Source organism: Atractosteus spatula, chromosome 16, assembly GCF_055471065.1.
Source record: "Atractosteus spatula isolate fAtrSpa1 chromosome 16, fAtrSpa1.hap1, whole genome shotgun sequence".
NCBI lineage: Eukaryota > Metazoa > Chordata > Actinopteri > Semionotiformes > Lepisosteidae > Atractosteus > Atractosteus spatula.
Window position 1 is genome coordinate 17,532,281 of NC_142721.1, and position 27,295 is coordinate 17,559,575.

The window sequence follows — 27,295 nt, forward strand, 5'->3', positions numbered from 1 at the left end:
TTTTGATTTCTTTAAATTGTTCCACTTCTCCCAGAAACAGTTCTGATTTAGTGACTCCTCAATTTCTGCAAGTTGTTTGTTTATGTATGTGTTTCTTTTCTTTTTCAGCGTGTGTTTGTAAAGTTTTACCATGTCACAGTACCCAAGGCGCAGATCGGTGTTGTGTGGTTGTCTGTGTTTTTCATTTGAGACTTTTCATAATGCATTTCTGATGTTTTTGCACTCCGTATCAAACCACTTTTCTTTTGCTTTTGTTTTTTGGTATTTTTTTATTTTAGTTGTTTTTAGCTTAGATTTTGTTGCTAGTTTGTGAAATAGGTGATTTAGTTTTTGTGTGGCCAAGTTTATGCCTAATTTGTTGGTTTGATACATAGTGTTTAGGAATGTGTCCAACAGTGTCTGAATTTCTTCATTGCCCAGTGTAGTTTGGTATCTGTACGCCTGGTTGAAGTCATACAGCTGGCTGGGCTGTGTCAGTGTGTCTCTGTGCTGGTGTGCTCTCTTCATGTAGAGTGTGATCTGGCTGTGGTCGGAGAGAGGAGTTTATGGCCTGACAGTGAAGGCACTGATACAGGAGGGGTCCAGGTGGCGTAGTCCACCACACTGCTGCCCAGAGCTGAGCTGTAGGTGAACCTGCCTAGAGAGTCCCCTCTAGTCCTGCCGTTGACGATGTACAGGCAAAGCCCTTGACAGAGCTGGAGCAGCTGTTGACTGTGGTGTCGTGGCTGCACCTGTGTGAGGTGACCAGTGTGTGGTACAGAGGGGATTGTCAGAATACGTGTTTCCCTGTGCTCACACTGGCCTGCAGGCGCAGCCTCTCTCCTGTACTGACAGAAGTAAACTCGATCCCAACAACTACCGGGGCATCTGTGTGAACAGTAACCTGGGGAAGGTATTCTGCAGTATCCTAAATACACGAATACTGGCCTTCCTTACCAAACGATGGCCTAAGCAAGAGTCAGATTGGCTTCTTACCAGATCACTGCACATCTGATCACATTTACACCCTACACACACTGATAGACAAACACGTCCACCAAAAAGATGAAGGAAAACTGGACAAGACCAGAGTTATGGTTTTCCAGAAGAAAGCTAGACCTCAGGGAAACGGGTACAAATTCACACTCAACAACAACACATTAGAGCACTCATCCAGCTACACATATCTCAGTCTCACCATCAGCTCATCTGGGAGTTTTGACCTGGCAGTGAAGGCGCTGAGGGAGAAGGCACTCAGGGCTTTCTACACAATAAGAAGGAGGCTCTTCAACATCAACCCACCACCAAGAATCTGGCTCCAAATATTTCAAAGTGTAACCCAACCCATTGCCCTATACAGCAGTGAAGTGTAGGGTCCCCTCACAGACCGGGAGTACACTCAATGGGACAAACACCCCACAGAAACTCTGCACATGGAGATCTGTAGAAACATCCTCCGTGTGCAGAGAAAAACACCCACAACGGGTGCAGGGCCGAATTAGGCCAGTACCCACTATTGATAAACAGACTCCTGCAGCAGGGCTCCCCTAGTGGTCCCTCAGAGAACTGAGCTGTCAAAGCAAGCAGCAGCATTTGACAACGGGCAGGTTTAAAATAATACTAATTATATAGCACATTTAAAAGTAGCTTCTCAAAGCACTGTACAATAAAAAAAACTGTTCTAATGGGAGATAAGAGCAGAATTAGAAACAAGGGCTTTGAATGTAGAAGACACAGTGAGACAGCAATCAAGTAAAAGTCTGGTGGTTTAAGTGGATTAGAAGGCATTGATGATACATGACTGATATCATTGGGGAAAGAATGCCAGAGCTTTGCGGCACAGCAGAAGCTCCTATCCCCCAGTGTGTGAGCGAGCTTGGAGGACAAACAGGAGACCAGTCAGACCAATGAAGGCTACAAGACGAGAAAGATAACTCACAGGTACTGAGGTGCCATCAAGAGGCTCCTAGATGAGGAATTTTAAAGTCAACATGAAACCTAAAAGGAAGCCAGTGCAAGGAATCCAGGACAGGAGTAATGCTCTACACCTGGTCAGGAGTCAGGCTGCTGAGTTCTGGACAGACTGGAGTTTGTTCAGTGTGGATTTAGACAGCCCCGAGAGTAGGGCAGTGCAGTAATCAATCTGAGAGACGATGAGAGGGTTGAGCAGCTTTCCTGCTTCAGACAGAGACATCACAGGAGCTGCTGTGATTCTCCACAGCATCACTGACCTGCTACAGTCGGAGACATCAGTGGACATCCATACGCTGGTACTATTTCTGAGGTGGAGGAATTTTTCCTGTTTTTACAATGTTTTGCATCTGTGGGTCAAACATCGGGCCGGGATCAAATATCACCCCCAAAGTCTTCAACTTGGATTGAAATTCAAGTACAGTACCATAGGGACTGGGGCACTGCCCTGGCTTTAATCAGAGTAACTGCAGAAGCATTAACGAGTTCCTCGTTCCCCCACAGGGGGGCGCCTCTCGGACCTGCAGGGACCAGAGGCCCGCAGCCCCAGACCTGACTGTGCAGGGCCCCGAGTGGCCGCAGGCCGTGAGGTCCGTGAACCCACTGAGGAGCTGTGGGGGCCCTGTACCCCTGAAACTGCCTCCTGGGGGGGCTCTGCAGGCCCAGTGTTTGAGACCTCACTCTTACCTGGCCTGGAAAATGAAGAGGCCATGTGAGACCCCTGCAAGAGCACAGTGGCCCCCAGAGAGGCTGGGGCTCTGACCCCAGGTCAACAGGTCAAGTCTTAAAGGAAGTGCAAAATTCTTTATTTTTTACAAAACTCTTTACCATGTATATGTATACAGTAACAGTATATAACAGTAATAGGACTGACTGAGGAGTATTTTTACGAGAAAGGGAAAGTGAGACATTCAAGAAGTAAAACATCTAAAACAACCACAACTTTATTACATCACCCTGGAAAAGCTCACAGCCCCCGGCTCGCGCGGGGCCAGGGGGCGGGGGGCGGGCGGCACTCAGAAGTGCTTGGCGCCCCCCTGTGGCGGGGAGTGCCACACGGCAGAGCTGGTGCGCTTGAAGTAGCGCGGCTTGCTCTTGTAGAAGATGTCCTGCAGCTCAGGAGGCTCGATCTCGCCGAAGTGCGAGTCCACGTCGATGGGGTTGAAGTACTGCTGCAGGATCGCCTGCTGCAGCTGGGGGCCTGGAAACACGGGTGCGAGAGTTAGGTCACCTGTCCACACGGCTCCAGGAAGCCCACTGACCTCCGAGCCTGAACCCGTGTTCATTTAGCCACCAGTGTTTGATTTCATCAGTCTTAGTCAGGTCACCTAGTGTCTATTAGTCAGGGGGCTCTGTACCCCTGAAACTGCCTCACGCAGCTACATTGAGTTGATTTTCAGTAATGTTTTACAATCGCTTTCCTGCTTTGCTAGACCTATCTAAAGTACCGTCAGACTGCAGAGCTTTCCTTCAGCCGAAAGCATGGAGAACCACAAGCATTTCTTGCGGCTTTTCTGTAAAAAACAGTGTTTAGTAGTTTAAATATTAATGTTATTAGCACAGCATATACATCTCCTTGTTCATCTGCATACCAACCAATCAATTACCACTGAGACTTCATGCACGAGGCGTGGAGAAGCCGGACCGGAAACGAGGACAGTTAGAAGCAGACTGGCGACTCTCCCCCAGGAGCGGCCCGTCCTGGGACTGGCCCTGCTGCAGCCAGCCTGCTGGCTCTCACGTGCAAACTGTAAACCTCATGTGACTAAACCCATTTCAGTTTGAGCTTCTGTCAGACAGGTCATTTCGTCTCTTCACTCAAACAATTCAGTGTCCGTCATAGTTGTTGTGGATTTTCGTGAGCATTTTGTCTTTAACGAAAATAAAAGACAGGCCGTTGACGAACATCTTCAGTGACTCAATGAACGGTGGCCTGCGCACCACGCAGCCCTTGGTACACTCACCCTCAGCCCAGGACGGGATGGGCTTCCGCGGCGCCCCCTCGTCATCAGTCGAGTCATCGCTGTTCTGGTCCATCCCATAATCTTCAGGGTTGCTCGACGCCACCACCGTCCGGTTCTCTCCCTTGGGGGTGATCTGGTAGGACTGGGGGGACTTCTGTGGAGAGCAAGGAGCCGACGTGAGGAGGGGCGCAGGCGGGAGGGGGCTGGGGGACGGGGGGGGGGGTGCAGGACCAGCAGCAGCTGTACCTCGATGTCCACGGTCACGTTGAGCAAGACGCCGGTGCTCTTGGGGCTCTGGGGGCTCCTGGGCGCGGCGGGCTAGAGAAGACAGCAGGGAGAGGCAGGGGTGAGAGCTGGCAGACGGGCAGCGACAGACAGAGCAGAACCCCTCACCATGCTGCTGGCCTACCTGGGGCTGGGAGTCCGCGCTGTCAACAGGGGGCGCTGGCTGAGGCTCCACTGGGGGGGGCTGCAACACAGGGAGCGGGGTGAGGAGCCGGACAGGGGGAGGAGGGGTGAGGAGCCGGACAGCAGCGGCTGCTTACCTTCACCTCCACAGTGACACTGAGCGCTTTGGCAGCCTCCTGCCTCTGCAGCTCCGCCAGCCTCTGCAGCTCCGCCTGCCTCTGCAGCTCCGCCTGCCTCTGCAGCTCCGCCTGCCTCTGCAGCTCCGCCTGCTGGCAAGACCACAGCGTTACAGCCCGGCCACTACAGGCCCTACAGTCTTTCAGGATGGCTCACGTTAGTGCCGCAGTCATGTCCAATACCTGCCGCTTCTTCTCCTCGGCCTCTCGCAGCTGCTTCTCCTGGGCCGCCCTGGCCAGCTCCCTCTGAAGCGCCAGCGCCTTCTCCTTCTCCACTCGCTCCCTGGAAGGGCAGAGGGAGATGAAGACCTCCGCCGCCGCTCGCAGAGCCCCCCTCCCGCCCACTGCTGCCCCCAAGTGCTGCTCACCTCTCGGCCTCAGCCAGGCGCTGGGCTCGCTCCTCCTCCTCCTGCTGCTGCTGCTGTTGCCTGCGGGCCTGCAGCTCCTGGAGAACAGCGACCACAGTCACCTAGAGCCGACCGGCACAGCCCCACACACACACGACCACAGTCACCTAGAGCCGACCGGCACAGCCCCACACACACACGACCACAGTCACCTAGAGCCGACCGGCACAGCCCCACACACACACGACCAGTCACCTAGAGCTGACTGGCACAGCCCCACACACACACAGGGACCACAGTCACCTAGAGCCGACTGGCACAGCCCCACACACAGCAACACAACTGGCCCCGGACGCCACACACTGACAACCAGTACTGATGCTGCAGTAGTATCATACCTCCAGCTGCTGCTTTTTCTTCCTGGCCTCGTCCTCCTGTCGCTTGCTGGGCACCTTCTTCTTGGACTCTGCCAGGCGCTCCACCCGCAGCTGCAGAGACAGGTAGCCAGACCCCCGGTCAGAGTGACGCAGGCCCAGCCTGGACCCCAGGTCATAGCAGGCACCACAGGCCCAGCCTGGACCCCCGGTCAGAGTGACGCAGACCCAGCCAGACCCCCGGTCAGAGTGACGCAGGCCCAGCCAGAATCCCGGTCCGAGCGGGCACCACAGGCCCAGCCAGACCCCGGTCCGAGCGGGCACCACAGGCCCAGCCTGGACCCCTGGTCAGAGTGACGCAGACCCAGCCAGACCCCTGGTCAGAGTGACGCAGACCCAGCCAGACCCCCGGTCCGAGCGGGCACCACAGGCCCAGGCTGGACCCCCGGTCCGAGCGAGCACCATAGGCCCAGGCTGGACCCCCGGTCCGAGCGAGCACCATAGGCCCAGGCTGGACCCCCGGTCCGAGCGACGCAGGCCCAGCCTGGACCCCCGGTCCGAGCGACGCACCACAGGCCCAGCCTGGACCCCCGGTCAGAGTGACACAGACCCAGCCAGACCCCCGGTCTGAGCGGGCACCACAGGCCCAGCCTGGACCCCCGGTCAGAGTGACGCAGGCCCAGCCAGACCCCCGATCCGAGCGGGCACCACAGGCCCAGCCTGGACCCCCCGGTCAGAGTGACGCAGGCCCAGCCTGGACCCCCGGTCCGAGCGAGCACCACAGGCCCAGCCTGGACCCCCGGTCAGAGTGACACAGACCCAGCCAGACCCCCGGTCTGAGCGGGCACCACAGGCCCAGCCTGGACCCCCGGTCAGAGTGACGCAGGCCCAGCCAGACCCCCGATCCGAGCGGGCACCACAGGCCCAGCCTGGACCCCCCGGTCAGAGTGACGCAGGCCCAGCCTGGACCCCCCGGTCCGAGCGGGCACCACAGGCCCAGCCTGGACCCCCGGTCAGCAGGACACTGGCTGAAGCAGCTCCGTGAAGTTGGCCCCCGTACAGACAGCACAAATGATGAAATCCACCTCATTCATTAGTGCTGCGTTTGTGCTGGTTTGGTGCCGTTGAAAGTAGCGTTTGTATTGCTTTTGTTCCCGAAGTACAGCGCCTTGTTTTTCAGGTGATCACGTGACCATGCACAGTGACTCTGACCCCCAGTGACGCCGCCTGCCGCGTTCAAGCACTGTCAGTGGTGCAAGAGTAACAATTCTGCAGCTGTGTTTCTCCGGGGGGGGGGGGTGGCAAAAAAGGAGGCGCTATATTGAAATGCAAAAAACATCCACCCCACCGGACTCAGATTGCTCAAAATACAAACCCGTTTTCATCACATCAAGTTATTAAAAGTACCTGTGTCGGTTAAATTCTGAGGTCTGTATGTGAGACAGTTTCCAATATTGTTTTGCGGTTGCATTATAAACTACTTGGGTCAACATAGTGCATAATGCCCCCTTTAAAAAATCTTGGTTGTCTCACATTTACGAACTATTTTGCATAAGAAATGTATAAAAACAATGGTCTTGTGATACAGGAAGTTGCTAATCCTAACCTTTTTTACATACGTGGTTTGAAAGATGGGTCAAATCTTTAAACGGCTCTTGATTTACACATTAATTTAAAAACGACAATGAGAAACCGATTACTTCTTCAGACTACGGCTGGGCGATAATTCGATAACGATAATTATCGCGATATAATTTTCCTCGATATAATTTTAACAAAAGTTTGATAAATGTTCGATATATACGTTTATGCTTTGCGCATGAGATGCGCATGCGCACAAAATACTGCGCGAGTGCGGGTGCGTGCCGCAGACCGGGCAGCTGACCCACAGGGTGGCGGCTGACAGGACTGTAGTCAGAGTGGAGACATGAGCGACACTGAAGCGAATGTAGTGCTGCCAACGACCAGCTCGAAGGACGATGACATCGTCGACAGAAAAGGTCATTCAACTTCGGTAATTTGGAGATATTTTGGCTTTTTACGATCAGACATAAAACAGAACACTTTAAACTTTGCAGCCTGTCTGACCCATCTTCTATGTGTGTTTTATCACACTGCAGTATTTGATTTTTCTATTAAGATATTTATTTTGTAAATTTTACTCATGCATATTTTGACATAAAAAAGACCTGAATACTCTCTACCTCAGATTTGTTTAATGTTTCTGCTGTTTGGCAAGTGTTTGTTGTGTTCTTAAAATAAAGAGTTGTTTAATTTACCAATTAACTGTCTGGTTTCTTCAAGTTTCACTCAGGAGAAAAAATCTGCCTTTAAACTTGAAAGAAATAATGATTTGACATTTATCGTGATTATTATCGATATCGACTGATATGAAAATTTTTATCGAGATAATGTTTTTGGCCATATCGCCCAGCCCTACTTCAGACTTAAAAAAAGGACACGGCTACGAAATTGAGACGCTCTAGTTACAGCCTCTTTGTAAGGACATGCAGTTGCTTGCTAATGTTCGCCTTTTAAGGCTTCATCCGCAACTCTTCTGATTAGGGTTTGATACTGGTGACAATTCTAATTTCCCTGTTCACACAAACGCACAGAAGATACTGGTATTAAAAGCAAAACCAACCGCCGCCCCCCACCAGGGCACACGGAGAAACACAACTGCAGAATTACTGTCGCACTGGTAACAGAGCGCTTGAACTCGGCAGACGGGGTCACTGGAGGTCAAAGTCACTGTGCATGGTCACACGATCACCCGAAAAACAAGGCGCTATATTTCGGGAACGAAAGCAGCACAAACGCTACTTTCAACGGAACAAACGAATGAGACCGGTCCGGTTCCCCTACGACATTGTAGGGGGGCTGAGTGACATCACGACCCGGAAAAAATAAGGCGCTATATCTCAGAAACGCAAGCAGCACAAACGCAGCACTAACGAATGAGGTGGGTTTCATTGTTCGTGCTGTCTGCAGGGGGGCCAGCTTCATGGAGCTGGCTGGAGCCCAGATGAGTCTGAGTGAAAGAAGGCGGACATGCTGGCCACCCAGCCCAGGAGGGCAGCTCCAGAGCTCACTCTCAGCCAGGGCCAGAGGCGCAGGGAGACACTGACCTTGTCGTTCTTCTCCTCGATCTGAGCCATCTTCTGCTCGATCTTCTTCTTCTTCTCTTCCTCCTTCTGCTCCTCCCTCTCACGCGCCTCAATCACCTTCCGCAGCCGCTCCTCCCGTTTCCTGCAGGCAGGGACGGTCAGGAGACACGAGGACAGAGTCAGAGACCAGAGGGAAAGAAGTACAGGGGCAAGGAACAGACAGGACAGATAGAGGCACAGGCTGAGGAAGATGGGCAGCTCCTGAGGCTTCAAAACAAACCTTTTCATCTCCTCCAGCTTCCTCCTCTTCTCCTCCTCCATCTTCTTCTTCCTCTCAGTCTCCTGCTCCTGCTTCTTCTTCAGAGCCTCAAACCTCTGCCGCTCCCTCTCCTGAGAGAAAGGCCACAGCCCGTCAGGGCTCTGCTCGGCGCCCCACACACGCCCCGCGCTCGGCACACACACGCCCCACACACGCCTCCTGCGCCAGCCCTCGGACCCGAGACCGCACGTGGCCACTCACCTTGGGGTCTGCATGCAGGGGGGTGGTGTGCTTGATGAAGGACTTGAGGACGCTGCTGCGGCCCACCGAGCCGGGGGTCATCAGCAGCTGGTTCTTGTGCACCGTGTGCAGGAAGGACTTGATGTGTGGCCGGGTGACCTGCGGCGAAAGGCGGGCGAGAGCCGGTGAGATGGCTGACCGGGACAGTGAGCTGACCGCTGACCACTGCGGGCGGCCGGACGACGCTCTTACACTCTGGCTCTTCTTGGGAGGGGAGGCTTTCTTGGGGCTGGGGGTGTCCTCCGCTTCTGCGGACTTGCGCTTCGAACCCGGGCGCGGCCTGCACACACAGGGACAGGTCAGAGGCGTGGGGGGAGCGAGGCAGCCGCTGGCGCTGAGCTCTGCAGAGCGAGGACACTCACCTGAGACGGGTGTGAGATTCGGCTGGCTTCTTCCCACTGTCGTCTGCAGGGAGAGAAACAGCCCCGTTACCCCTCCTGCCACACCTGCCCCTCGAGCAGACAGGGCCAGGGCCCAGTCCGCAGACTGGCAACAAAGAGGCCCTGGGGAAGAAGCACCCTGATGCCACTACTTCTGGAACCATCAAAACACTGCCGCCACCTCAGCGAACAGGGACCCTCAACACACTGCCGCCCCCCCCGGCAAACAGGGACCCTCAACACACTGCCGCCCAATCAGCCTGTCCAATCGCAGTGGGGTACCTGTGCTGGAGACAGGGGTGCTCGAACCCAAGCTGCTGCTGTCCTGTGAGCAGGTGATGGGAGGGCATCTCAGGGCCACAGGGGGCGTGTCCTTGCTCTGGATGGGGGACAGCTGGTCGCTCTGTGTGGTCTGAGGCTGAGGGACAGAGTCCTGCAACTCCAAGAACACAAGACCCTCACACACACACTAAGACTCTGCCTGCAAGAGCCCCCTCACACACACACATACGGAGCCCCTCGGCCCGCAGGAGCCCCCTCACACACACACATACGGAGCCCCTCGGCCCGCAGGAGCCCCCTCACACACACACATACGGAGCCCCTCGGCCCGCAGGAGCACCAGATCCTCACACACACACACGGAGCCCCTCGGCCCGCAGGAGCCCCCTCACACACACACACACGGAGCCCCTCGGCCCGCAGGAGCACCAGATCCTCACACACACACACGGAGCCCCTCGGCCCGCAGGAGCACCAGATCCTCACACACACACACACGGAGCCCCTCGGCCCGCAGGAGCACCAGATCCTCTCACACACAGAGCCCCTCGGCCCGCAGGAGCCCCCTCACACACACGGAGCCCCTCGGCCCGCAGGAGCACCGGATCCTCTCTCACACACACAGAGCCCCTCGGCCCGCAGGAGCACCAGATCCTCACACACACACACAGAGCCCCTCGGCCCGCAGGAGCACCAGATCCTCACACACACACACAGAGCCCCTCGGCCCGCAGGAGCACCAGATCCTCTCTCACACACACAGAGCCCCTCGGCCCGCAGGAGCACCAGATCCTCACACACACAGAGCCCCTCGGCCCGCAGGAGCACCAGATCCTCACACACACAGAGCCCCTCGGCCCGCAGGAGCTCCTCTCGCACACACACGGTCCCTCGGCCCGCAGGAGCACCGGATCCTCTCTCACACACACACACGGAGCCCCTCGGCCCGCAGGAGCCCCCTCACACACACACACACACACACACACACGGAGCCCCTCGGCCCGCAGGAGCACCAGATCCTCTCACACACACACGGAGCCCCTCGGCCCGCAGGAGCACCAGATCCTCTCACACACACACGGAGCCCCTCGGCCCGCAGGAGCACCAGATCCTCACACACACACACAGAGCCCCTCGGCCCGCAGGAGCCCCCTCACACACACACAGAGCCCCTCGGCCCGCAGGAGCACCAGATCCTCTCACACACACACAGAGCCCCTCGGCCCGCAGGAGCACCAGATCCTCTCACACACACACACAGAGCCCCTCGGCCCGCAGGAGCACCAGATCCTCACACACACACAGAGCCCCTCGGCCCGCAGGAGCACCAGATCCTCACACACACACAGAGCCCCTCGGCCCGCAGGAGCACCAGATCCTCACACACACACAGAGCCCCTCGGCCCGCAGGAGCACCAGATCCTCTCACACACACACACAGAGCCCCTCGGCCCGCAGGAGCACCAGATCCTCACACACACACAGAGCCCCTCGGCCCGCAGGAGCACCAGATCCTCTCACACACACACAGAGCCCCTCGGCCCGCAGGAGCCCCAGATCCTCTCACACACACACAGAGCCCCTCGGCCCGCAGGAGCCCCCTCACACACACACACACACACACACACACACACACACACACACACACACACACGGAGCCCCTCGGCCCGCAGCGTGTACAACTCACAGGCCCAGAACCTCACCTCTCTCCCAGGTGTTTCCTCTGTTGGGGGTCCCTCACTCACTGCAGGCTCCTCTGACTGCTCCCTGAAACACAAGATACCCGTTTCGCTTGTTGCTCAGACCTACCGGAGCCCCACAGCCCAGCAGTGCCGACACTCACCCTTTTGGGTCTGTCTCCAGGAAGACGTCTGCAAAAACACAAGAGCCCAGTCAGCCCGATGCCGGGAGGGACAGACACACACACAGACAGACAGAGCCTGCCCGACGCCGGGAGGGACAGACACACACACAGACAGACAGAGCCTGCCCGACGCCGGGAGGGACAGACACACACAGACTCACCGTTGAGCTGGCTGCAGGAGGCCGAACTCCGGCGGTCCCTGCTCTTCTGGAAGGACTGGCGCGAGGCCCGGCGGGCGGACTGGCGGGTCATGCTGTAGCGGAGGCCAGCCAGCGAGCGGCGCAGCGGCAGCGAGCAGCGCGCTGAGGACCGGCGGGGGGCGGGGGGCGGCTGGGGCTCGGGGAGGTCGTCTGGGGGTGCTGCGGCATCTTGTCCGGCCGGGATGCCCTCCTGGGTCAGGCGGTGCTGCTCGGCGGACCGGCGGTCGGCGGCTGAGATCAGGACCACGGGGAGTTTCGTCTGCTCCGGCGAGGGGACGTCAGCCTCGGGGGGGCTGGCCGGGACGGGCTGGACCGGCGGCTGCCGGCTGCGCTTGGGCCTGGCGCCCAGCTTGTCCCAGGCCCCCTCCTCCTGCTGGCCCCGCTGCACGGGCGCGCTCGGGGCGGCGCGGCGCGTGGAGCGCTTGGGCGGCTCGGGCTCGGGCTCCGGGTCCAGCAGCGGGGCCTCCCTGGGGCGGCGGCTGCTGCTGCTGCGCTTCGGCCGGCCGGAGGCGTCCTGCTGGGGCTCCGGGTCCTGGGGCGCAGGCGGGGGCTCGGGCGTGCTCTGCTCGGGGATGAGCGTCATGGCGGTGGGCACGCGAGCCGACGAGCGGCGCAGGTTAGTCCTCTTGCCCTTCGAGAAGCTGGGGGGAGAGACAGCCACTCTCAGACGACCTCGGCGTGGAGCCCCAGACCTGCGGCCCTGTGGTCAATCACAGGCTGGCCAGGAGCTCCTGAGACACTCGACTGGGGAAGGAGTTTGCTCAACGACCAGGGGTTCGAGCTGGCTCCCCCCGCAGAGTCCCGGGCCCCCGTGACCTCAGCCAGGCACGCGCACAGGGCGCCCTTCACACACGGGGTGGAGCACGCTGGCCGAGCGCCCTGCTGGACCCCCCCTTACCGTCTGCCGCTCTGCTCCGGCCCCAGAGACGAGCGCTTCCTGCGGCGCTTCCTCTTCTGGGAGGGCGTCTTGGGCATCAGCTCCGGCTCGGCGCTGAAGTCGCTGAGAGGGGGAAGAGGAGGAGAGGATGAAGATGCGGTGCCAGCAGCACCCCCCCCGTGCGGTGCGGTCCAGTCCGGTCTGGCTCGGCTCACCTGGTGAACATGCGCCGGGCCTCCTGCTCGATCTCCTTCAGCCACACCATGTGCTTGCTGTCCACCTCCTCCTCGAAGTCCCGCAGCTTCCCCTGGAAGACCTGCAGCAGGGCGTCGGTGGAGGACTGCAGCCCGTTCATGCCTGCAGCTGCGAGACAGCAGGGAGTCGCACCCGAGTTCAGAACACAGAAAACCTGCCCCGTGGCCCAGAGGCTCACCTCACAGGGCTCCAGGGGACTAACGCTATTTTTATATTTCGGGGTTAGAAAGAACCGGCACTCACGAGTGCATTTCAAATCGCAATGAAGGAAAAAAAGTAGACAGTAACATGCAAAACCTGCAATTTACATCACAGAATAACTTCCAGGTGTGCGCAGCGCCGTGTCCTGCGATTCAGAACGAGGCAACAATCCCAGTGAGGTGAGGCCCCACTACACTGGACACAAGCAGGCTTGTGAATACGTCTCGTTCAGGCCCACAGAAATATCGCTCCACTGTAAAAGCATCTACTGCTTCTTGACTGAGGCGAAATATCCGCCGCACAACCCGTACTTATTCACTCGCACATCACAGGATGCCAATCAGCACAGGGGCTGGAGAGCAGGAAGGGCCGCCTCACGTTCCAGTTCACGGGCTCTCTCGCTCTCGCCCGTGGAGAGACCAGCGATTTGCACCAACATGGCGACTTGCAGTACTTTCACAAAGTTCCAGTTCCCGGGGTCGAAAGGGGAACTGCAGTCACCGCGGGCGAGAGCAGGAGCGCGTGAGAACAGCGACGTGAAGCGGCTGAGGGCTCAGCACTGCCGTTGTTCAAATCACAGGGGCGGAATTACTTTTCTGTCTTGTGTTAGTATATTCAATTCATTTTTATATAGCGCCTTTCACAACAAGGTTGCCCCAAGGCCCTTAAGATAGAACTGAGTCCCTGGCAATTTAATGTTTTTAATTTAAGAACAGCATTTATGTTAAAATACCGCAGATAAGGGTAATGAACTACTAATACGATTCTCAACTGTAGTTAGTCAGGAGACAAGTACAGCAGCTGGTTTGAGTTTGAACACGTATCGTATTATAGCGGCTTTCACTTCCATTCACACGGAGATCCTTCAGATGAAGAAGCAAATACATTGCTATTGGGTTTTATGTATAAACTACATTTGTGCCTGCAATGGTATAAATGAAGTGGTCTGCAATTTCAGGGGCTACAGTTGTTGAACTTCATCTAGGAGTAATTTAAGTTTGTGGATCTTCTCTGTTTGAGGTAGTGAGTTAAATTTCTAAATTTCTAGTGAGTTAAATAAGCTGCTGGTACATGGGAGTGGATTTCATCTACATGTAACATTACACTGCCAGGAGACTTCTGTACGCGATCTTTCCCTGCTCCTTGCCTCTCGCTTGTCATGGAGGCCTCTGCGGTCACACAGCCTTGCGAGCGACTGGACGGCCCCCAGCTCTGTCCTGTGGCTGTTTCACTACCCTGATTACTGGACCGCAGCCACAGGACAGAGAAGAGACACTGCTGGTTTGTGTCTAACTTATTCTTTGTGCCCTCAAATCCCCAATATCCCTGTTTCCCCTGAGAAACAAGTGCAGAATCACTTTATAATATACAATACAACAACTCAATTCAATTAGCCCCAAGATGTGACAGAAAACTTTTAAAACTTACACCCCATTTACACAGGGACCTTCATTTCAGCGCTCTTCACACTTCAGGGTATCTGAAACTTCACTATCGCATACCAAAGACCCCACACGCGCCAGCTGGAACACAGCTACTGATTAACAATGAAGTTTAGTGTCCATCTTAATAAGTTCCACTTATTAATAAACTTCCTTATGAATAACTGTGGCATCTGGAAAGCAGTTTCAGCTAAGTATTACAATAACGTTCAGGCGACAGATGCATAAGTTCATGACAGGGACGATATGTCTCCTGTAGTCAGGAAGGTTCTCATGTGATCCAGTGTTCTGCTTAGTCCACTACCAAGTTATTCCAACCATGTGAAGAGGAGGGCCCTCAGGACTGCAGCTGGGGCTCCAGGCTGGTTGCAGTCAGGGAGGAGCTGGCTTAGCGCAGGGCTGGGTGCTGACCACCGGCTGAACTCGGAGCCACAAATTGCAGTTCAATGCCATTGACCCCCCAGAAAAATCAAATAAAAACAAAGACAAGAGTATAACCGAAGTTCGTTCAGTTTTGTCGGTTTAAATGAAGGAGACTGAGTGATCCAGGATCGTATGTCAGTGATGTAATTAGAGAGGGCAGAGACAGTCACATCTGTGTCAGGTTTAGTATGGACATAGATCTGAGCATCACTGGCAAGAAATGATCATTCAGACCATGTGGTTTCGATAACTGAGCAAGTGGGAACACGCAAGTGCTGAACAGGAGGGGACCCAGTGTCGAACCCCCAGGAACACCAGACTCAATGACCCAACTTAACTGACACCCCCAGAGACAGTGTACCAGTGACCAGTAAGGTAAGAGCAGTGTCAGAAACTCCAGTTTCAACTAGAGAATCACGACTACATGACTTTTAACTGAGTCAAAAGCAGCACTGTGGTCAAGAAGAATAAAGATCAATAGAGAACCAGAGGAGATCGCTAGTGACTGTAACCAGGACAGATTCTGTCCGAACCCAGATTGGAAGAGCTCAAGAAAGTCGTCTGCAACAAGACAGCTGCTTAATTGAAATGCAACGGCAAGTTCTAAAATGTTTTGTAAAGAATTAGGCTGTCCAGAGCCGTGTTTTTTTAAGAGGGGTAACTGCAGTCGGGTTGAAGTGAGGGGAGAGAGAGAGAGGAAGCAGAGAAGATCAGCTCCTAATTTCTTTGGGATTTTATTGTCTTCAGGAACTGGACAAATAGTTTAGGAGTAAGGCAACATCAATAAAACAAAAAAATAATTTAACATTGAAAAAATAACTACCAGTATTAATCAACAAAGCAAACGACTGAAGAACTAAAAAGCAACTTAAAGACGCAGTAACACCTGATGATAAAGGACCTGAGGAGAAACTGCAACAGAAGGAGGAATAAAAAAAGGAAATAGGGATCAGACAAGATGGAGAAAGCGAAAGAAAAATACAACCAATAAGAAGAGAAGCCAAAAAACTCAGCCACCAGTGCAAAAAATAGCTCATAAGCCGTTCTTCCCCCCCCCCTTTTGAGACCTCTAAAACTGAACTGCTGCCTTTTTTTAATGCTAGAGGAACTTAGACTAAAAACTGTTGGCTGAGTTTTTATTTTAAAACAAAATAAAATACACTTGGGCCCATTGTCTTCAAGAAGCCTCAGCCTGCTGTCTGTTTGCACTTCTCACCTGGGCTGATTGTGTTCAAAAGCAGTAAAGATGAGTACAGAGCAGAGGACAGCCCTGCCCCTCAGCACAGTGCTCCAGGACCCTGAGGAGTCAAAGCGCTCAGGCCAGGAAACGGCTGAGGGAAACCCCAGAGACCCTTAATCCTGACTGCTGCCAGGCAGGGGAAAAACACATTAAAACCAACCTGCTCTTTTTTACTGAGCATCCAAATGCCTGGCACACAGCTGTGTGCAAGACTTGTACGAACATCACAGGAAGGGGCATCAGCAAAGGCAGGCAAACCTCCATAGGGGGTGACAGCGAGGTAGAAGACACTGTCCTGACCGTCAACAATGTACCGCTGTGCTAAGTGATGAAACAGGGCAGCCAGGAGCTTTTTGGAGCTTTTTGATGAAAAGCTCACGGACAATTAAACACAGGCCGACCTGGAGAAACCTCCTCCAGAAATGGGAGAGACCCAGTAGCCAGACTCTCATTACAGAGAGTTCAACCCCACCTGACTCTGAGCCCGCGAACACAGCTACAGAACAGCCCTGCAAGAATGCGGCCCCAGACAACACCGAACCACAGCGCCCAGACACACACGGCCCACAGCACAGCGCGCCTCCCGAGAGAGAAGCCCTCCGCTCTGGAGCTGGACTTCACCGAGTTCAAGGAGCTGATGCTGGGGAGACTCGCAGAGGGGCAGACAGCACAACAGCTAACAGACGAGGTTAGTAGATGCAAGAACAAATGCAAAACCTCCAGCCAACAGCTCAGGGCACAGATGGAAGAGTTGCAGCAGGACAACAGTAAGCTGCAGTCGGAAGTAGCTGAGAGAGGAGCTGCAGCTCGCAGAGAGGACAAGCAAGACTCTCAAAGAACAGCTGAGGAAACTCAGTGCTTCCCACTGCAGCCCCGACTGCAACAGAACAGCCCTGAGGCCCAGGACACAACAAAACGGCAACACCTGGCAACACCCGGCAACACCTAACCCCAGCCTGTAAAGACACCTCCACACAACCTGACACCCCTGGTACCCCCACTGCTAACTCTCCCTTATCCAGTGCCCACACTGTAGCAAACACCACACCTACTGCACACCCTGACACCTCAAACTCCCTCACAACACCCCATTCAAAAGCACATCTACCTTGCCTCACAGTCAGGGTTACCCCCACACAACCCCACCCAACACCTCCACCTCGCACAATACACCCCCCCCCAGACCATCGGACTCTTTGCTAAAACTCTAAAAGACACCCAAACACCACCCCAGAGAGAAACAGGACAACCAGAGGAACACCGCAGCACCCATACCCCCAACCCAGCACAAGTCAAAAATCCCAGAACCCAGACCAGTGACCGAGCAGGACCAGAACCAGCGCCACACTCCATGCCCCTCACCCAGACCAGCAGCCGAACCAGACCAAAATCATTCACCCCCCTCACCCAGCACGACAGAAGAGCCCCACAAAGCTTAATTACAAATAAATCAGATCTAAACATTTATGAAAAACTCAATTTTGGAATTGTCTATTAAAGACAACCAAAACCCCTTAGACTCCCTGGTCACTGAGCAGGAGCTACTGGACAAACTCCAGGCCCTCAGACCACGCAAAGCCTGTGGCCAAGATGGAGTCATAAATGAGATGCTGAGACACAGCAGCCCAAAGTTGCGACAAGCCCATAACAAACTCCTCAATCTCATCATGACAGCCGGATGTTTCCCCGAGGCCTGGAACCAAGGACTGATCACGCCCATCTATAAGAGTGGAGATAGACTCGATCCCAACAACTACCAGGCATCTGTGTGAACAGTAACATGGGGAAGGTATTCTGCAGTATCCTGAACACACGAATACTGGCCTTCCTTACTGAACACAATGTCCTGAGCAAGAGTCAGATTGGCTTCTTACCAGATCACTGCATGGCTGATCACATTTACACCGTACACACACTGATAGACAAAAACGTCCACCAAAAAGAAGGAAAATTTTTTGCCTGCTTTATCAATTTCAAGACAGCATTTGACTCGATTTGGCACAAAGGACTGTTTAATAAACTTCTCGAACGTGGCATAGGAAGTAATGTAAATGATAATTAAATCAATGTATTCAGAGAACAAATGTGCAGTGAAAATCTAAAACAAAAGGACCAAATTCTTCACCCAAGGCCATGGGGTGAGACAGCGCTGCAGCCTGAGCCCAACACTGTTCAATATCTATATCAACGAATTAGCAGGAATGTTGGAACAGTCTGCAGCTCCTGGTCTCGCATTACATGACGCAGAGATCAAGTTCCAAACAGAACAGGGGCTGCAGCAGAGCCTGGCACTGCTGGAGCAGTACTGTCAGACCTGGGCGCTGACAGTCAATCTAAAAAACACCTAAAGAACAGCAACCAAAATTCCTACCACCACAAAGCCCTGCTGAGCCAAGAGCTGAGCCCAACAAAGAGCCCCCTGAGCCAGCTGGTCCTGAGGCTCACTGACCTGAGCCACACCAACACTAACCAGCATCAGGACAGCACTGCTAGAGCACCACAACTCAGACTCAACCACATCACAGCACAGATCAAACAGCAATATCTCACATACTGGGATACACACACACACAACAAACTGGAATGCTACAGAACCCTAAACAGACAATACACACTAGCCGAATATCTGACCAAGATAAGAAACAGCAAAAAGAAACAGACCCTGACGAAATACAGGCTCAGTGACCACAGCCTGGCCAGAGAAACTGGACACAGGCAGACCTGGCTGCCCAGAGAGGACAGGCTGTACCCCACTGCCAGCGGGGAGAAATAGAGACAGAGGTGCACTTCCTACTGCACTGTGACAGATACTCTGGGATTAGAGAAACATTCTTTCTGAAATTCAGAAATCTAATCCCAGAGTTCCCACACCTGCCAGAACCACAACGGGTCCCAATCCTACTGGGAGAGGGAGGGGGGAACTCAGTTGAACTGGCAGCCCAGTACGTGATCTCCTGTCACAGCCTGAGGAACAGTAAGTCTTTATCTCAATAGTGCTCCATATGTTTAGAAGTAAACATCTTAGGATTGTGTCTTGTAAATGCCTGTAGATTTTTGATGTTCATCCTATTTGTTTTGCTTTGGCAACACTGATTGTACTCATTGGTCATACCGCACCCCAGAGCTCAGTGTTTATCGAGGACAACAGGGAACAGGATCTGATAAATGAGATGGAGTTCACACACGATACCAACCTACCCAGGCATGTAGTGTCAAGTTGAGAGAATCCAGTAAACACAGGCCTGCAGGCAGCAGGGGGAGCAGTATCACGCATGGAGAGAATGTGACGCTGGAAGCTGTCAATCTTGGAAGTGATAAAATAAAGAAGTGCTGCACAGCTGGGAGGAAGCTAGTAGATAATGTAGTAGGGACAAATAAAGGAGTAGTCCATGCTAAAAACAAAACAGAGACCGTGTCGGCTGTGGAGAAGATGAAACGCTGTGTCCATTTTCCTTTCAGCAGAGGATAAATCTGCACTTGTTCCTTTACAGTCTGCGCATGCTGACACAGCTCCCCACTGGACAATGAGCTAACCGGTCCAATGATGGAGAACAGGGGTCTGTGAGAGTCATGTGGGAGAAACAGTCGGATCCAGCCCACTCTACTGCTTCCTTGTACTCGGACAAGAGCTCCGTCCCAGACTGCAGTTGTACAGTGCAGCCTGCGGTCCAGTTTGAGCGCAGCTGGGCAGTGTACCGGGGGCAGAGCTGGGAAAGGGCCGGCTCAAGGCTCAGGAGGAGGTACCTTCTCTTCCAGAGTGTCAGCGTCAGAGAAACAGGACCATGAAAACGGAGCAGAATCGGCACACCTGGCCAGGTCAGCTGATCGGCAGCTGTGCAAACCTACAGAGCTGGAGGGGAAGAGCGAGAGGCAGGAGCTCAGAACAGCCGGCTCCTTGTACGTGGGAGAGAGGAGTCATTCTCAACGACTCAGTCCAGGCGGGCTGAGTGCAAGCTGTGAGGCTCAAGCTAGAAACTCCCTCACTGAGCTGGAAGGCTGTGACTCATCACAGGCACTCGAGTGAGCAGGAATTAGGGAAAACTGTTAACCCTTATTTTGTGTTTGGGGTCTTGGAGACCCCAGACCCTCTTTAACAGCTCAAAAAACATACTTAACATTGTTTTATCAGCTCAATACTCCATGACTTTTCCTAGTTTTATGAGAACGGCTTATAAACACAAACATCAAATTGACTTGATGTTTCAGAAGTCCTCTGCAAAAAATTATACATAAGTTATGTTTGGGGTCTCGGAGACTCCAGCTATTAAACATGATTAAATGCAGTGGATTTTCACATGCTTTGATTCTCTGATTGGTGCTGAGGGTACAGTTGGCTCAATACTACCCCTCCCAAATAAATCTGTACACACACACACACACACACACACACACACACACACACACACGCTCACGTGCACAGATAAATGTGCATGCGCATCTACATCTGTATACACACACACGCGCACAGATAAATGTGCATGCGCACCTACATCTGTACACACACACGCGCACAGATAAATGTGCATGCACACCTACATCGGTATACACACAGACTTGCTCACGTGCACAGATAAATGTGCATGCGCACCTACATCTGTACACACACACTTGCTCACGTGCACAGATAAATGTGCATGCGCACCTACATCTGTATACACACACACTTGATCACGTGCACAGAAATGTGCATGCACGCCTACATCTGTATACACACACACGTGCACAGATAAATGTGCATGCGCACCTACATCTGTATACACACACACACACTTGCTCACGTGCACAGATAAATGTGCATGCGCACCTACATCTGTATACACACACACACTTGCTCACGTGCACAGATAAATGTGCAAGTGCACCTACATCTGTACACACACACACTTGCTCACGTGCACAGATAAATGTGCAAGCGCACCTACATCTGTATACACACACACACGTGCACAGATAAACATGCATGTGCACCTACACGAATCTTTGCAGAAACTCCAGGCGGCGTACCTGAAAGGAACCGGGGTAAGAGGGTTGTCGTGGATGTGACCGATGGACTATGTGGTCATAATGTGACGTGACAAGTTTTTCACGTTCTACACCTTAGGGGAGGAACTATTGAAAAGAAAGCTGACAATGCTGGGAACAATAAGAAAGAACAAGCCAGAGCTGAAGAAAAGACCAGGAAGGTGAAATCATCCACGCTTGCTTTCACTGACACCACTGCACTTGTATCCTACTGTCCCAAGAAAAAAAAATGTCCTCCTTATGAGCACGAGGCATCAAGATGCAGGTGTGAGCAACAGGGAGGACAGAAAACCTGAAATGGTTTTAGACTGCAATGAAACCAAACCTGGATAAAGTCACAGTCACGTATAGCTGCCAGCGAAAGCCTGCCCGCTGGCCCCTCGGCCATTTTTTTTAACATCACTGAAGTCAGCACCTGCAATGCTTTTGTCATTGGAGTGAAAGCAATGATCGGTACAGTGGCAAACGGAACCGGAGGAGCATCTTCTCGGAGCAGCTAGGTCAAGCCCTGGCGAAGCTTCATACAGAGAGGGAGCAGCACCTTCCCAGATCACGACCAGCTGCCTCCGCTGGGGGGGAGACTCAATCAGCCCAAACCCCCCCAGCACTCCAGCAGCAGCTGCCAGGTCTGCACAAAAGGAAATGACGCCAAGACTCGCACAACGTGTATGAAATGTCAAGTATAGACGTAGGGCACGCACACAGAAACCGTCTGCACGTCACGCATGAAGTAGGGCCTCCTCCCCTCCAGCCTGAGTGTCCCGCAGGGCTGGGGGACGTTTGGAAGCATCTTGTGACTGGGCTCTAGGGGTCTGTGTGTGGTGTTGTATATTTCAAATCTGTACATAGTTTGCCTGTGGGACAAGTGCTTAGACAGATCAGTTGTCTAGTTGGATTTGTTTTATTGCCTTTTTTAAGCGTGTCCTCTCTGGGGTCAAACTGTCCCCAAACAAGTAGCGTAACTATACTGTATAACATATTTCTCTCTCTGGGATTTTATTTTTGGCAAACGAGAAGTACATATTTGTTCATGTATAGCCCATATAACATAAATTATGAAACATTTCATCATTTGGTATAATAATGATTTAGGGTCATTTACAGATTTCGTCACCTTTCTGAAACGTGCACGCCTCCTTTGTGGCAAGAGGGAGGGCTGAGGCTTCAATCACTCTCGGTCTACCGGGTTTTAATGAGGTCAGAAGAAAAAAAATATTTGAAGGGGAAAAAGAGGTTAATTTGGAAATTATTCTTACACATACAGCATTGGGGTCTCTGGAACCCCAGACAATAAGGAAGTAAAAGCAATCTCAACACAACATGAGGGTTAACCGAAGTCAAGGTAAACCCACGAAGAACGCTTGCGTGGGGGGCTGTCAGCTGTGTCCGAGATCGGAGGGCGGACATTTAAAAGAAGAGAAGAAAGCAGAGGTACAGTAACCGGGCAGAGGAGCGGATTTTAAATATTCAGACCCTGTCAGACCGGAGGGGCGAGCCTGCTCGGTGAGCTGGCGCAGCGGGCCCGGGGTCAGGCGGCCAGAGTCGGGGTGTTTTGCCCGCGATGAAGTCGCACACGGAGGGAGGCTGACGGCCTCTCCAGGCGAGAAAGGCAGGGCGCTGGAGCTGGATCACCCCGGAGCGGCTCGAAAGTTATTCTGACGCTGGTTAAGACGCAGAGACGGCGAGGAAGCGCAGCTCGCCAGCATCACGGTGGACCCGGGAGGACGCGACCGAACCGGATACCGCAGACGGAGCTGGGGAGGACGAGTCGCAGGCCGGAGCCCCGGGACCCGCCGGCCCGCTCAGCCGGAGGACAGGACGCCTCCGCTCCTCCAGAACACCCGCCCGCACAAACGCCGACACAGGACCGACTCACCTTCGTCAAAAAACCTTCCCCTTGACTCCGTACACTTTCGCCGGCCGGTTTCTCTGTCTCTGTCAGTCTCGATACACGACAAGCGCCCGTCTCCGTCTCTGTCTCAGCACTCGGCTGAACTCCAGGCGCGCCGAGACCGTTGTGGAGTTTGAAAACTCGGAGGGCCAATCAGAGAGCGAGCACCGAGCGCGCGAGGCGGGCCCGCACGCAGTGCGCAGGCGCAGGGCCGCTTTAAAGGCAGGTTTCAGCTGTGTTTCTATTTTCAAACGGAGCTGAATAAATATTGACCGACAGATATTGTCTTAAAGACCCGCAGAGATAAATTTACTGTCTAAATCTGTTCAACGTTTTCTAGTTTTTTTAAAGACATCTCCCTAAAACTGAATGTTACATGTTACAGCAGGATCATTTTATTAGAATAGCAGCTACAGTCCCATTACAGTAACACAGTCCTGTTACAATATTAGTTACAGACCCAGTACAGTAGAACAGTCCTGTTACAGTAGGAGCTACAGTCGAAATGCAGTAGGACAGTCTCGTTACAGTAGGAGCTACAGTCCCAGTACAGTAGGACAGTCCTGTTACAGTAGGGGCTACAGTCCCAGTGCAGTAGGACAGTCCTGTTACAGTAGGGGCTACAGTCCCAGTGCAGTAGGACAGTCCTGTTACAGCAGGGGCTACAGTCCCAGTACAGTAGGACAGTCCAGTTACAGTAGGGGCTACAGTCCCAGTGCAGTAGGACAGTCCTGTTACAGTAGGAGCTACAGTCCCAGTGCAGTAGAACAGTCCTGTTACAATAGGAGCTACAGTCCCAGTACAGTAGGACAGTCCTGTTACAGTAGGAGCTACAGTCCCAGTGCAGTAGGACAGTCCTGTTACAATAGGAGCTACAGTCCCAGTGCAGTAGAACAGTCCTGTTACAGTAGGAGCTACAGTCCCAGTGCAGTAGGACAGTCCTGTTACAGTAGGGGCTACAGTCCCAGTACAGTAGGACAGTCCTGTTACAGTAGGAGCTACAGTCCCAGTGCAGTAGGACAGTCCTGTTACAGTAGGGGCTACAGTCCCAGTGCAGTAGAGCTGACCCAGTGATGACATTATAATGCATCAGTAAAGACAGGTACAGTATTCCCATCAGCAGATGACGTGTTGAAAGGCCGGTTACCGGGATCCGAACAGCCTAGAAAAGACTCTTTAAACGACCGCAATGTTTTCAGTGTCGTGGCTACGAGTATACAGCGTGTTCCTTCTGGCAGAGGTTACTGTGACACACGGGCAGTCGAAGTGCGCTTTTACCGCGATGTGACTCTGTCGTGTTGTGTGCATCTTTATCCTTGACCGTTTGAGAAGTTATCGAACCTGCGGTCAGGGGACACGTATTTTGCCTTCAAAACTCTTCTACTCTACAGATCTTGCTCATCTAATCTGGAATACCTGATTACAGCTGTTATAAAGACTCGGCCAGCTGTGCAGCGTTATCAGCAAATACGAAAACACGCACCCGACAGCTGTTTCTACCGCGGCCGGGGACTTTAACCGCTGCAACCTTAAAAACGTGCTACCAAAGCACTTTCAACACGTCTCCGTTCCATACAGAGGCAATAACACACTGGATCACGGTCACACCACGCTTCCGTGCTCCTTCTTCCTGTTTACCAGCAGAAGCTAAAGAGCGCCCCCTGCAGGAGAGACCTGGCAGCGCGGAGCAAGGACTCGCAGAGTTTTTTGAAGTAGTTCAAGTAATGAGCTGCGTCAGCAGGCGTAGGCTGCAAAGGAACAAGAAAGGTTTATTCTGCTGAAAAAGAAGAAAAGAAACATAACTTTTCGGCTGTGGAGCCTTCTTCTGGTGTCACATACGAAGAAGACTGTTTTGAAATGACTGATGGGTGTGCATTCAAAGATTCATCCACTGATCCAGATGAGTATACAGAGGTGGTCACATCCTTCACCAGTTACTGTGTGGACAGAGCTGTTCCTACCAGGATGATCCGGATAATATCCCAATCAGAAGCCCTGGATGAACAAAGACATTCACTACAAACTTCGAGCACAGTCTTCTGCCTTCCAATCAGGAGACGGAGAACTGTATAACACATCAAGGTCCGACCTGGAGAAGCAGGAATACAAGGACACACTGGAAAACCAGCCTGGGGGCGGCTCAAGGCCTGCAGGCTGTCACAGACTGTCAAGGCAAGAGCAGCAGTATCTCCTCCCCTGAGGCATCTCTACCAGAGGAGCTGAACATCTGGCCCTCTCGCTCTGAGGCTCTGAACACTGAGCAGCTGAACACCTGGCCCTCCTGCTCTGAGGCTCCAAGCAGCTGAACACCTGGCCCTCCTGCTCTGAGGCTCCGAGCAGCTGAACACCTGTCCCTCCAGCTTTGAGGCTCCGAGCACCAAGCAGCTGAACACCTGGCCCTCTCGCTCTGAAGCTCAGAGCAGCTGAACACCTGGCCCTCCCACTCTGAGGCTCCGAACACCGAGCAGCTGAACACCTGGCCCTCCTGCTCTGAGGCTCCAAGCAGCTGAACACCTGGCCCTCCTGCTCTGAAGCTCCGAGCAGCTGAACACCTGGCCCTCCTGCTCTGAAGCTCCGAGCAGCTGAACACCTGGCCCTGCCGCTCTGAGGCTCCGAGCAACTGAACACCTGGCCCTCCTGCTCTGAGGTTCTGAACACCAAGAGCTACCAGGGCCCCGGTGAGCCGGGAGACTGTGTGTTACAGCTCGGTGAACGTGTGCAGAGCCTTCAAGAGAGTGAAACCCCACAGAGCAGCCGGCCCAGCTGGCAAGGGCAAGGGCACAGAGGATTATAGGATGTGATCGACCGTCAGTTGGTGAGATTCTCACCATCCGCTGTCACGATAAAGCCCCATCCATCATTCAGGATCCCAACCAGCCTGGCCACAGACCGTTCTCCTCCTGCGCTCTGGCAAGCGGTACCGCACTGTTAAAGCACAGACCACTAGACCCAAGAACAGCTTCTATCCCACTGCAGAGCGCGTCCTCAACAGCTGACTGCAGGTCTGCGCTCCGCACCTTCGCATGGGCTACCACGTGTTTTTCACTACTGTCCATTTACTGTTCTCCACAACACGTTTATTGTTCCTGTTGTTATTATTTATTATGTTTGTAGTGTACTGTCTACATCGTGTGGTGTTGTCCGCAGTACTGTGCATGTCCTGAGAGACTGGCGCAAAGAAGAATTCCAGAGCACATGCACACAAGGCAGTACTCTCCTCTACTCTGCCCCTCCTCCTAGACCCCGCCCCTCCTCTCCTCTGCTTTAAAGGAGCCAATCAGCAAGCCGCTATGCTGAGAGTCCTGCCTCACTCTAGCAAACTCCGAACCCTGATTGGGGGAAGGCGTGGCTTGTCCCAGAAAAGAGACCTGCACTGGAGAAACACTGGGCAGTCCCGTCGCACACAGCTGAGATGAGCTTATGTACTGGATATTATTATCTACCTGGAGGATACAGTTCACCAGGTGTAGACAGGTATGTAAGAGTCTGTCCAGGCATGTAAGAGGCTGTGCAGGCTTGTACAGACAGGGTCTGCAGTGAGAGTCTGTCCAGGTGTGTGAGAGTCTGTCCAGGTGTGTACAGACAGGGTCTGCAGTGAGAGTTTGTCCAGGTGTGTGAGAGTCTGTCCAGGTGTGTACAGACAGGGTCTGCAGTGACAGTCTGTCCAGGTGTGTACAGACAGGGTCTGCAGTGACAGTCTGTCCAGGTGTGTGAGAGTTTGTCCAGGTGTGTACAGACAGGATCTGCAGTGAGAGTTTGTCCAGGTGTGTGAGAGGCTGTCCAGGTGTGTAAGAGTCTGTCCAGGTGTGTGAGAGTCTGTCCAGGTGTGTACAGACAGGGTCTGCAGTGACAGTCTGTCCAGGTGTGTGAGAGTTTGTCCAGGTGTGTACAGACAGGGTCTGCAGTGACAGTCTGTCCAGGTGTGTGAGAGTTTGTCCAGGTGTGTACAGACAGGGTCTGCAGTGAGAGTCTGTCCAGGTGTGTGAGAGTCTGTCCAGGTGTGTACAGACAGGGTCTGCAGTGACAGTCTGTCCAGGTGTGTGAGAGTTTGTCCAGGTGTGTACAGACAGGGTCTGCAGTGAGAGTTTGTCCAGGTGTGTGAGAGGCTGTCCAGGTGTGTACAGACAGGGTCTGCAGTGACAGTCTGTCCAGGTGTGTGAGAGTCTGTCCAGGTGTGTACAGACAGGGTCTGCAGTGAGAGTCTGTCCAGGTGTGTGAGAGTCTGTCCAGGTGTGTAAGAGTTTGTCCAGGTGTGTACAGACAGGGTCTGCAGTGAGAGTCTGTCCAGGTGTGTGAGAGGCTGTCCAGGTGTGTACAGACAGGGTCTGCAGTG

The 27,295-nt window shown here is 53.5% G+C and overlaps 1 protein-coding gene across 5 annotated transcripts; it reads right to left on the minus strand.

The window, feature by feature from the left end:
• Positions 1-2,739: 2,739 nt before the first annotated feature.
• On the minus strand, positions 2,740-23,071 carry incenp (inner centromere protein). 5 transcript variants are annotated; one of them, XM_088935161.1, is made up of 20 exons: positions 22,948-23,071; positions 12,704-12,851; positions 12,510-12,611; positions 11,573-12,252; positions 11,391-11,418; positions 11,251-11,314; positions 9,548-9,698; positions 9,248-9,290; positions 9,078-9,165; positions 8,847-8,984; positions 8,607-8,716; positions 8,348-8,468; positions 5,244-5,333; positions 4,867-4,943; positions 4,682-4,781; positions 4,460-4,591; positions 4,324-4,383; positions 4,161-4,232; positions 3,915-4,068; positions 2,740-3,151 (listed from the first exon to the last, which is right to left on the minus strand). In XM_088935161.1, exons 2-20 carry the CDS (start codon positions 12,841-12,843, stop codon positions 2,967-2,969), a joined length of 2,535 nt encoding a protein of 844 aa, XP_088791287.1. In that variant the 5' UTR covers positions 12,844-12,851; positions 22,948-23,071; the 3' UTR covers positions 2,740-2,966. The 5 variants fall into 5 exon arrangements, with proteins under 5 accessions (XP_088791287.1, XP_088791288.1, XP_088791286.1 ...); XM_088935162.1 differs by lacking the exon at positions 22,948-23,071 and adding an exon at positions 14,373-14,441 and having other exon boundaries at positions 4,460-4,570; XM_088935160.1 differs by lacking the exon at positions 22,948-23,071 and adding an exon at positions 14,373-14,441 and having other exon boundaries at positions 4,460-4,588.
• Positions 23,072-27,295: the final 4,224 nt, after the last annotated feature.

Coding starts and splice junctions, on each gene's coding strand:
- incenp (XM_088935159.1), bottom strand. Junction 9,699..11,250: donor AGGAAACACCTGGGAGAGAG/GTGAGGTTCTGG, acceptor TTGGAGTTGCAG/GACTCTGTCCCTCAGCCTCA. Junction 4,592..4,681: donor CCGAGGAGAAGAAGCGGCAG/GTATTGGACATG, acceptor TGGTCTTGCCAG/CAGGCGGAGCTGCAGAGGCA.